Source organism: Bos taurus, unplaced genomic scaffold, assembly GCF_002263795.3.
Source record: "Bos taurus isolate L1 Dominette 01449 registration number 42190680 breed Hereford unplaced genomic scaffold, ARS-UCD2.0 Leftover_ScbfJmS_2420, whole genome shotgun sequence".
NCBI classification, from domain to species: domain Eukaryota; kingdom Metazoa; phylum Chordata; class Mammalia; order Artiodactyla; family Bovidae; genus Bos; species Bos taurus.
Window position 1 is genome coordinate 1 of NW_020191494.1, and position 11,896 is coordinate 11,896.

General features: G+C 47.9%; 1 protein-coding gene across 1 annotated transcript; it reads left to right on the forward strand.

Annotated features, from left to right (window-relative positions):
- Positions 1–5,671: 5,671 nt before the first annotated feature.
- Positions 5,672–10,447, forward strand: LOC132344774 (uncharacterized). The gene is made up of 2 exons (XM_059884475.1): positions 5,672–5,745; positions 7,997–10,447. Exon 2 carries the CDS (start codon positions 8,055–8,057, stop codon positions 10,104–10,106), a length of 2,052 nt encoding a protein of 683 aa, XP_059740458.1. The 5' UTR covers positions 5,672–5,745; positions 7,997–8,054; the 3' UTR covers positions 10,107–10,447.
- Positions 10,448–11,896: the final 1,449 nt, after the last annotated feature.

An 11,896-nucleotide genomic window follows, 5' to 3' on the forward strand; every position in this document is an offset into this window, starting at 1 on the left:
TTGTTCTTTACGTTTGAGCTTTGTTAATGTGATTAGTATGTCTTGGGGTGTTTTGCCTTGGTTTATCCTGTTTGTACTCTCTCTGGTTCTTGGACTTGGGTGACTATTTCCTTCCCTATTTTAGGGAAGTTTTCAGCTATTTCCTCCTCAAGTATTTTCTCATGGTCTTTCTTTTTGTCTTCTTCTTGTGGGACACCTATGATTCGAATGTTGGGGCGTTTAACATTGTCTCAGAAGTCTCTGAGATTGTCCTCATTTCTTTTCATTCTTTTTTCTTTTTTCCTCTCTGTTCATTTATTCTACCATTCTATCCTCTACCTCACTTATCCTATCTTCTGTCTCTGTTATTCTACTGTTGGTTCCCTCCAGAGTGTTTTTTATCTCATTTATTGCATTATTCATTATATATTGACTCTTTTTTATTTCTTCTATGTCCTTGTTAAACATTTCTTGCATCTTCTCAATCCTTGTCTCCAGGCTATTTATCTGTAACTCCATTTTGTTTTCAAGATTTTGGGTCATTTCACTCTCATTATTCAGAATTCTTTATCAGGTAGATTCCCTCTCTCTTCTCTTTAGTTTGGTTTGATGGGAATTCATCCTGTTCCTTAAACTGCTGAGTATTTCTCTGCCTTTTCATCTTGTTTATATTGCTGTGCTTGGGGTGGCCTTTCTGTATTCTGGCAGTTTGTGGTTTCTCTTTATGTGGAGGTTCCTCTCTGCAGGTGGGGTTGGATGGGTGGCTTGTCAAGGTTTCCTGGTTGGGGAAGCTTGTGTTGATGTTCTGGTGGGTGGAGCTGGATTTCTTCTCTCTGGAGTGCAATCAGGTGTCCAGTAGTGAGTTTTGAGATATCTATGGGTTTAGTGTGACTTTGGGCAGCCTGTATATTGAAGCTCAGGGCTATGTTCCTGTGTTGCTGGAGAATTAGTGTGGTATGTCTTTCTCTGGAATTTGTTGGCCCTTGGGTGGTACTTGGCTTCAGTGTAGGTATGGAGGCTTTTGATGAGCTCCTATCAATTAATGTTCCCTAGAGTCAGGAGTTCTCTGGTGTTCTCGGTTTTGGATTTAAGCCTCCTGCCTCTGGTTTTCAGTCTTATTCTTACAGTAGCCTCAAGAGTTCTCCATCTATACAGCACTGATAATAAAACATCTAGGTTAATGATCAAAAGTTTCTCCACAGTGAGGGACACCCAGAGAGGTGCACAGAGTTACATGGAAAAGAGTAAAGGGAGGAGGGAGATAGGGGTGACCAGGAGGAGAAAAGGAGGACTCAAAAGCGGCAAGAGCAAGCTAGCCGGTAATTATTTTCCTGTGTGCTCTCCACAGTCTGCAACACTCAGAGAGGTTCATGGAGAAGAGAAGAGAAGAGGGACGAAGGAGACAGCGGTGGCCAGGAAGATAAAAGGCAGAATCAAAAGGAGAGAGACAGATCCAGCCAGTAATCAGTTCCCTAAGTGTTCTCCACAGCCCGGAACACACTAAGAGATTCACCTAGTTGGGTAGAAAGAAAAGGGGGAGGGGGGGAGATAGAGGTGACCTGGTGGAGAAAAAGGAGAGTCCTAAGAGGGATAGAGCAGTCAAGCCAGTAATCTCGCTCCAAGTAAAAATGGGTACTGAAGATTGGGTTCTTAAAGGTACAAAATTGATAACAAATACCAAAAAGCAAAGATTAAAAATCTAGAGTAGACGTTAGAGTCTCAAAAATACAATATTAAAAAACAAAGTCATAAAAATTATAAAATATATGTATATGAAGTTTGATTTAAAAAGAGGGTCTTTTTTTTGGCAAGGTAATAGTAGGTTATAAAAATGAAAATTAAAGGAGTAATAGAGAACTTAAAATTTTTTTTAATTTTAATTAAAAAATTATAATAGTAAAAATACATCTAGGACTTTCTCTGGACCTTTTGTGGACAATGTTGTGTCAGTTCATTTTCAGATAGTTCCTTGATCTGGCTTATACTTCTCAAGATCTAAAGGCCCCTTCCTATGTGTCATTGCAACTACAGGTTTCTGTATATCTTCGTTGCTCTTGTCACTGTTCCACTACAGCTAGTTCATGCTTTTATCATTGTACTACAGGTTGTAATTGTTATTCCTCAGCATTCTCTCTTTTGCTTTGTTGCTGTCCTTCAGTGTCTAATTTCCACCCTGACACAAGGGGTGGTGGTGGTCACTTTTTTAGGCTCCCTTTTGAGTTGGCTGCGGGGAGGGAGGAATACTGCAAGCAAATGTTTGCGGGGAGTGCTCGTACCACACTGGGTTGCCCACACTCACAGTGTGTGTGCTTTCCCAGTCTACACTGCTCAGGCTCTAGGCTGCTCTGCTGGGAACTATGTGAGGCGGGGCTTGGGTGCATGCACTTCCCAGTCTAAGCTCTCAGGTTCAGGTTCTCAGGTACTCGACAAGCCAGACGGTTGGGCCAGCGTTTGTGCCCGTCCCAGGTCCGAGCAGCTCAGTGACCAGGTGCTTGGCGAGCACGTTGCCCCCAGTTGGAGGCTGCGTCTTATCGCCTCCCCTGTCCCAGCTGCTCAGTTTTTCTGGGTGTAAAACGGGCAGGTCTTCTCAGGTGTGCCATGTGTCTCTTCTGGGGAGCTAATCTCTGGCTGTGACCCTCCTGGTTGATCCTCTGGTCAACCATCCAAAATCCCAAGAAGTCTTGGTTAGCAATGAAGCCTGCTTGCAGTTTGGTAGAGGATGCCTCTCTGGGAGCTGCAATTGCCCCTTCTGGCTCTGGCTTGCCCTCGCCTTGCCTGTCTCCAGTGAGGGATGGGCCAGTCCACAGCTGGCTAGCTCTGCTCAGTCCTTTGCTCTGTGAGCAGCCTGGCAGTTGTCTTAGGTTAGGGCTTTTCGCGGATAGCTATCCCACAGTCAGGGTTGCTGTCTCAATTTAGTTCCCTCAGATTGCCCTCGGGGCTTCAGGCCCGGGGTCTTTACCCTAAGCAATGCAAGCTGGTGCCTCCCTGTCCAGCCCGCGCTTCTAGTGGCAGATGCAAGTGTCTGGGCTGCTGTTCCGCTGGGAGTTGCCTTAGGCACATAATCTGTGGGTTTTAATTATTTATGTATTTATTTATTTTTCCTCCCAGTTTATGTTGCCCTCTGAGATTCCAAGGCTCGCCACAGAACCTGCCAGTGAGAGTGTTCCTTGTGTTTGGAATCTTTTCTCTTTTTTAAGACTCGCTTCCTGGGATGGATCTCTGTCCCTACCTCTTTTGTTTCTCGTGTTCTCTTTTTAATTTTGTCCTATCTCCTTTTCGAAAACAATAGGCTGCCTTTCTAGGTGTCTGATGTCCTCTGCCATCATTCATAAGTTGTTTTGGAATTTGCTCAGCATTCAAATTTTCTTTCGATGAATTTGTGGGGGAGAAAGTGGTCTCCCCATCCTATTTCCTCTGCCATCTTTAAGACCACCCCTTGAAAACATGGGATCCTAATTCCACAATCAGGGTTGAACTCATACCCCTTGCACTGGAAGCACAGTTTTGTTTTTTGTAATTTGAACGTTTATTTTTGAGTGGGGATAACCAATTAACAATATTGTGGACAGTTCAGATGAACAGTTAAGGGACTCACCCATACATATACATGTATCCACTCTCCCCCAAACTCTCCTACCATCAATATTGCCACATAGCACATAACCAAAATAATTAAGAGAGATACAGGAGAGAAAGAGATAATGCTCACTAACCATATGATTATCTGCATGTGCAAATTCAGACACCCTCAAGTCATCAAGGGCTTACAAGATTATCAGGTGCTATGCTTCTATTTAGAAAGTAAATACTTAATTTTTTTAATTAAAAATATTTATTTTGGCTGCTCTGAGTCTTAGCTGTGACACTCGGGATCTTTGTTGCCACATGCAGGCTCTTTAGTTGTGGCATATGAAAGTTTTAGTTGTGGCACATGAACTCTTAGTTCTGGTATGTGGGATCCAATTACCTGACCAGGGATCGAACCTGGGCCCCCTTCACTGGGAGTACAGAGTCATAACCACTGGACCAACAGGAGAGTCCTGAAAGCAAACATTTTAGAACCACCCTAAATCTGGTGGCTCAGAAAATAAAGAATCCACCTGCAATGTGGGAGTCCTGGGTTTGATTCCTGGGTTTGGTACATCCGCTGGAGGAGAGCAACTCACTCCAGGATTCTTGCCTGGAGAATCCCCATGGACAGAGGAGCCTGGCAGGCTACAGTCCATGGGGTTGCAAAGAGTAGGACATGACTGAGCAACTAAGCACACACTCAAAATCTGGCTGAGGAGAAGAAATATATCAGCTCTTTTTCTCTGACAGCATAACAATCTGTCCTGAGTTCCTTGATTTCTGCTGCATTTTCCTAATCTTACATCACTTTGGGGGACTGAGACCCATTTTCTCCAAGATTGCTAGAAGGTAACTGCACAAGTGTTCATAGGAATATGCATTTCCCAGGAAGCCTTTAATCAAGCGACAGAAGCTGATATTAGAACTCCATGAAAGAGGACTGTGGAGACAGTGACTCCTGATTATAGTGGTCACCCAAAGAGCTATCTTAGATCAGTATAAGGAGCAGTCCCAGGCTGTGGTAGATGTAGTGAGGATGCTGAGCAAGAGCAATCAGAAGGACTCAAGTTGCATCCCCACTGCCTACTTTCAGAGGCCTTTATGGAGTACGATCACATGAGGGTCACCCTGACGTCCAATTTAGAATTCTCAAAGACTAGGATCTTGATGTAAGACAAGCAGCTTCACAAAGCAGAGACTGGAGTTACATGGTTCATCACATATCAATGTGAGGATGTGAAAGTGCACTCACAGTAGCACACACTGCATCAAAGGAGGCCCTGGAAAATCTCTGTCGCTGTTCTCCCCAGGAAGCTCAGGGCACAGATGTCAGGTTGATTTCAGTCTGGAAATTCTCAGTGGGGTGTGGCCTCTGTCTAATAGGATCAGCCTAGTTTCGTGGGTGGACGAACCTGAGCCCAAGCAGGACCTCAGATGACAATGCTGAGTGTTAGCGGGACCGCTGGAGAGGGAGCCAAACAGCATTCTGTAAATTCTTAGCTCTGAGAGACCCAGAACAGCTACTTCTGAGTGGTCCCCTCATTCCACCTGTGTGAACTCAGGAAGGGCAAGGCCTTCTCTAGCAGGATAGGGCCCCAGGTCTGCAGAGGGGTGTCATCTTGACCATAACCGGACTTAAGGTGAGGACGATGAGAGATAATGAGAGGATCCCTCCCCCCAAAGAGGGAGGCTTACAGAGTGGTGCCCCTCCTGACAAGCAGAGATTCTCAGAGCAGTGCCCTGATACCTTCCACTAGGGACTTGGGTTGGAGAAGGAAATGGCAACCCACTCCAGTGTTCTTGCTGGAGAATCCCAGGGATTGGGGAGCCTGGTGGGCTGCCATCTCTGGGATCGCACGGAGTCGGACACGACGGAAGCGACATAGCAGCAGCAGTAGCGGAGACTTGGGAAGGCAAGGGCTTTGTTTGGGGGCTGTAGGACTTGTGTTCATAGATGGAGGCGTTTGGGGCTCTGATAAACTGCACACGGAGGACCCTGAGAGAGAATCCAGGGACGGATGAATATTGAGCTACCGGGGTTCCCGTAGCACGCCGCCCTTGCCGTCGACCGCAGGCGACGTCACGTAGGAGTGTACGCAGCTCCCCTCCACTTCTGCTTGGAAGGAGAGAAGCTTGACCGGTAGCCACTGCGACCGTTTGGCAAGACTTAGGTTCCAGGACTCATCCGGAACCAAGGTGAGGACCTGAATGTAGCTGAAGGGACTTTCCCAACCCTCCCAGTAATAAAAGTGACCCATCCACATCCCACCCTGTGATATGGCTCTTGTGGGCCCCTCAGAGCTATCGGCTGAATGTGGTCTAGAGTGTCTCAGGCTAAGGTGTTGGTCTGTGGGGGTAGGCCCGGATTCTACCCCCGGAGGTGGTCTAGGACCTAGCTTATGGCCCTGAGGGCTGAGGAGCAGAGTTCGACACTGCAAGGGGGCCCTACTGAGCGACTCCCCTATACTGGGCTCTGGGAGGCCTCGGGTAAGTTGGGCCAACTGTGGTGCCCCCTGGTGTCCACTGGAGGTGGTTTTGGTGAAGTGACAGCCTTGCTCTAACAGAATAAAACCAGTTCAACAAAGGGAGCTAGTCTGCAACATGATTCATGGTTGTGACACTAAGGATGGTGGCCACTTCCTTAAGAAACGGGGCCACATAAAGTGCCAGCGCTGTTTTCAGGCCTGGGATAATCGGGTGTTTTGACATGACACTTCCCGGGACATCTCATGAACTGAGGCAACCGGGTCAAAGGGGGCAGCCTCAGCTTGGCAAGGGAGGCGTTCAGATTTGGAGGGGTCATGGTGAGAACCTCGGGGCTTTGGGGATGTTCCACACCACATCATTCGGACCAAATCCTCCCTGTCGTCATCCCTGGCAGACCTCAAGAATACATGTCGGTCCACACTTTGGGCTAGGAAGTGGTCAGCAGAGCGAGAAACTCTTATACCCTGTCATGAGTCAAATGTAGACCTTGGTTACTTCTATGTCCTGGCTATTGTAAATAGTTCTGCAGTGAACATTTGAGTACAAGTGTCTTCTTCCATTACATTTCTTTGGGGTATATGCCCAGTAGTAGGATTGTTGGCTCATGTGGTAGTTTTATTCCTAGTTTTTTATGCAAAGTGAATTAGGTCAGAAAGAGGAAAGGCAATATCATATATTAATGCATTTATATGGAATCCAGAAAGATGGTACTGATGAACCTCTTTGCAGGACAGCCTGGAGATGCAGACATAGAGAACACACTCGTGGACACAGTGGGGGAAGGGGAGGGAGGGACAGACTGAGAGAGTAACATTGAAAATGTACACATTACCATATGTAAAATAAATAACCAGTGGGAATTAGTTTTATGACTCAGGGCGCTCAAAGCCAGTGCTCTGACAGCTTAAGAAGGGTGGGATGGGGTGGGAGGTGGGAGAGAGTTTCAAGAGGGAGGGGATATACAGTATACCTATGGCTGATTCATATTGATGTGGGGCAGAAGATAACACAATATTGTAAAGATATTATCTTTCCATTAAAAGTAAATGAATTTGTTTCTAAAAAAGACATATAGAATAAAGAGGAGCAAAAAAAAATTTTTTTAACTTTGAATTGGGATCTTGGATGGGACCACAGGGACATCAACCTGCCTGCAACAGCTTCCATTCTTAGGAGACGGTGTTTGGGAAGATGAAGTCATCTTCACTTCCTCCTGTGGGGACACAGGGTGATTGGCTTTTACTATCAGGCAGGTATCAGTTCAGGAGAAGGAGGAGGTTTTCTGCCAGGAGCTCAGTTGAGGAATCTGAGTGAAGACTCAGAGCATGCGCCCCAACCCTTGGATTTCAGCCCAGGAAATCTCAGGGATGGGCTGTTAGGTTGAACATCTGCTTTACTGTTTTATACCAAGTCTAGGGGAGGGGAAATGTCTAGTCTGAAGGTGCAACCACCAATCAGCAAGTGGAGAATAGTGCCCAGCGTTTTAAGGAGCCAAGGTAAGGACCATGAATGATGATGCCAGTGAACTCAGGATAGAAAAGACCCTACTGAGCTCTCAGCACTGGGTGTCCCCTGGGAGGGAGGTGGACTGAGGCATCCCTTCACTTGCTTCTGGATCATGTGGAGGTCTGAAGTGTCTGCATCAGAGTAGCAGAGAGAAGGGTGCCCAGGCTCCACTAGGACTTGATGTGATAATACTGAAGATGAGCTGAGAGGACCCCACTGCCAGCCCCTGCTGTCACCTCAGTAAGTCCAAAGCAGGGCTGAGAGGACGCAGAGGACAAGTAAGCCTCTGTTCTTCCTCTGGGATTCTCAGGGGACAGGCTAACGAGGAAAACAAGAGCCTTGTGGGTTCCTAGAGCAGTGTCCTCAAGGAAACCTGCAGAGGCGGCCTTTGATTAAGCCAAGGTAGAATCTCCCTGTTTAAGGTGCTCATGTCACCTCATTCTCCATCCTCCAGGTGCCCCAATCTCCTGTCTATTGGCCCAGACCCCTGCCTGCAGTCCCTGACCACAGTCATGCCTCGTGGGCGGAAGAGTAAGCACTGTGCTCATGAGAAACGTCACCAAGACCGGGCTGAGACCCAGGGTCTTCATGATCATGCTACCACATCTGGGGAAGAGGAAACCACCTTCTCCTCCCCTCCTGATTCAGAGAGCACTCCCTCAAGCTCCTCTGCTGCTGGCACCCTGAAGGGTCGTCAGGGAGCCCAAGGCACCACCAGTGCTGCTGCAGGTGCTATATGCAAAAGATCTGGTGTCGGTGGCACAGCAGACTCGAGATCTGGTGTAGGTGCCAAGGGCCAAGTTCAGGAAGGTGAAAATTCCTCCCAGGCCTCAGCTGCTGCTGAGAGCTGTCACACAGATCTGACCAGGGAGTCAGAGAGTTTGCTGCGGTACATGCTGTTTAAGTATATGATGAGGGAGCTCATTAAGAGGTCAGAAATGCTGAAAGTTATCCACAGAAGTTACAGGAAGCAATTCCCTGAGATCCTCAGAAGGGACTCTGAGTGCATGGAGCTGGAGTTTGGCCTGGTGCTGAAGGAAGTCAGGCCCAACAATCACTGCTATACCCTGGTGAGCAACCTAGATCTCAGCGACAGTGAGTCTATGAGAGGTGACTGGGGGCTGCCGAAGAATGGTCTTCTGATGCCTCTGCTGGGTGTCACCTACCTGAATGGTCACCGCGCCTCTGAGGAGGACATCTGGAAGTTCCTGAATATGTTGAGCATCTATGATGGAAGAAGGCACTTCATCTCTGGAGACACCGGGAAGCTCATCACACAAGATCTGGTGCAGGAAGTGTACCTGGAGTACCGCCAGGTGCCCGGCAGCGATCCCCCTCGCTATGAGTTCCTGTGGGGTCCTAACACGCTCACACAAAACAGCAAGACAAAAGTCCTGCAGATTTTGACCAGGGTGAATGATTCAGCCCCCGACACCTTACAGCCACGTTATGAGGACTCTTGGAGAGAGGAGGTAGAGAGCTCCAGAGCCAGAGCTGCAGCCGGGACCGGCCGGTCTGCCTCAGCCAGCACTGGCCCTTCTGCTCTGCCAGTGCTGGCCTTTCTGCCTCGGCCAGGCCTGGCACTTCTGCTGCAGCTAGGGCTGACATGTCTGCCACGGCCCGGCCCGGCCCTCCTGCCTCGGACAGTGCTGGCAATCCTTCCTCGGCCAGATATGTCACATTGGCCTCGGCCAGACATGGCACATCGGCCTCAGCCAGGGCTGAAATATCTGCCAGGGCCAGTTCTGGCCCTTCTGCCTCAGCCAGTGCTGGCCCTTATGCCTCGGCCAGTGCTGGCCCTTATGCCTCAGCCAGTGCTGGCCCTTCTGCCTCGGTCAGTGCTGGCTCTTCTGCCTTGGCCAGACCTGGCATTTCTGGTGCAGCCAGGGCTAGCACTTCGGCCTCAGCCAGTGCTGACCCTTCTGCTTTGGCCAGTGCTGACCCTTCTGCCTTGGCCAGAACTGGCACTTCTGCTCCAGCCAAGGCTGACATGTCTGCCAGGGCCAGGCCTGGCCTTTCTGCCTCAGGCAGTGCTGGCCCCTCTACCTTGGCCAGACCTGGCAATTCTGCTCCAGCCAGGCCTGGCCTTTCTGCCTCAGCCAGTGCTGGCCCCTCTGCCTTGGCTGGACCTGGCACATATGTTGCAGACAGGGCAGGCACTTTGGCCTCAGCCACTGCTGATATTTCTGCCAGTGCCACGCCTAACCCTTCTGCCTCAGCCAGTGCTGGCCCTTCGGCCTTGGCCAGTCTTGGCACTTCTGCTGCAACCAAGGCTGGCACTTTGGCCTTGGCCAGTGCTGACATATCTGCCAGGGCCAGGCCTGGCCCTTCTGCCTCAGCCAGTGCTGGCCCTTTGGCCTTGGCCAGTCCTGGCACTTCTGCTGCAGCCAGGGCTGGCATTTTGGCCTTGGCCAGTGCTGACATGTCTGCCATGGCCAGGCGTGGCATTTCTGCCTCGGCCTAGCCAGGTCCTACTGCCTCGGCCAGTGCTACCACTTCTGCCTCGGCCAGTGCCCAGTCCAGGGCCACATCCAGCCACTCATCTCGCCCCTGGTGTTGTCTGAAGCCCGTTCTTCACTTCGTGGTTGGAAAAGCCTTTCAATCTGTGTTCCTAATATGCATCAATAACTTGTTGACTTCCCCCCCAAATTTTCAGTATTACTTTTCTCAACAGAAACTTTATTTAGTTTAATGATAGAAGTATATTATTTACATGGGTACACATTGTTTGCTGTTTGTTAGATTTAGGAGTAAGAGTTTTGTTTTTTGAAATACATACTGGAAATCCTTAAATCACTTGTGATCCAGGATGAGAATTACATCACTTTAGGATAAGAATATGCTTAGAAATGTGAAAGACACCACACTAAAAGAGGCTCAGAACATTGATACATAAATAGAGATATAGCTGAAAGCTAGTCAGTTTTTGGTTTACTTTCCTCTCTGTTTAGTCTCCCTTTTTGTAAAGGTAAAAGTTATATATCTGAATCTGCTTATGTTTTTCAAGAATGTTTGAGAATATAAATTATCACAAATGATTTATTCGTGGTTCTTCTTTTACACAAACATTAATTGAGCATCTGCTCTTAAGAAGTCTTCATGCTTATACTGGTGATATTTAGTCAAAAATGTCCCAGCCTCTTCCCATTCAATTATAGTCTCTCAGAGAAGCTGTCATCCTATGGAAGAGGCTGAGATGCTCTCTACCTCAAGAAGAAAAAAGGGTAAAGTGGGGTTGGAAACAGCATATTACTTTGTTTTCATTGCTAGGCAGAATTTTTGCTAGATTCAGGAGGTTGGGTATTTTTTTTCCCCTTCAGTTAGAATGCTGCATAGTACCTGATATCTCTTACATGCAAAGACAAAAAAACAAAAAACCAGCTGATGTAATCCCATCTGATTATCTGAGGTCAAGATAATCACAGTAATAACTGCCATTGCCCCTAATGTCTCAGTAGAGTCAAGCACCATGACAGATGCTTTCTGTAAATACATATATTCCACCAGTCCAATAGGACAGGGCCTATCAAACACAGTTCATGATGGAGAGCCCGAGGCGCATAGAGACAGTGTTTGATTTTTGCTGAAATACTTCTGGGTGGTAAATGACAGAGCTGGGGCTAGACTCCTGCTCTATAAACTACTGTAGCACTCATACTATTTTCACCCCCACCCCAAGACATACCCTTGTCTTTTTTTAAAAAAAGTACTTTTAACCTTTGATATTTCGTTTCCTTTTTCTTATTGATTTGGCTGTACTGGCTCTTAGTTGTGGCACGGCACGTGGGGCCCACTTCCCTGACCAGGGATCGAACCTGGGCCCCCTGCATTGGGAGCTTGGAGTCCTAGCCCCTGGACCACCAGGAAAGTCCCCACCCTGTATCTTTTATTTCAGGGTTTTTCTCAGCACTTCAAAATGTGTTCTAGGTGATAAAAAGGAATGCCCTTGTGCTCAAGCTACTGGATCAGAATGTGTAGCCAGAGCAGTAAGAATACCAAATACATTTAACAAAAAATACATACCCCTTATTCATTATTCACAGATTAATGACACAGTATTTGGTGCCAGCATAAGCATGTATGTTGGCCATGTTAGATAACCTCTGAAGACCAAGGGCTCTCCATATCATGCTTACAGTCTCTTGCCTGTAGAAAGTATACTGCTGTTACTGCTAAGTCACTTCAGTCGTGTCTGACTCTGTGTGACCCCATAGACGGCAGCCCACCAGGCTCCCCCATCCCTGGGATTCTCCAGGCAAGAACACTGGAGTGGGTTGCCATTTCCCTCTCCAATGCATGAAAGTGAAAAGTGAAAGTGAAGTCGCTCAGTCGTGTCCGACCCTCAGCGACCCCA

Excerpts from the sequence above, each read along its gene's own strand:
- LOC132344774 (XM_059884475.1), top strand. The coding sequence starts at position 8,055 with ATGCCTCGTGGGCGGAAGAGTAAGCACTGTGCTCATGAGAAACGTCAC.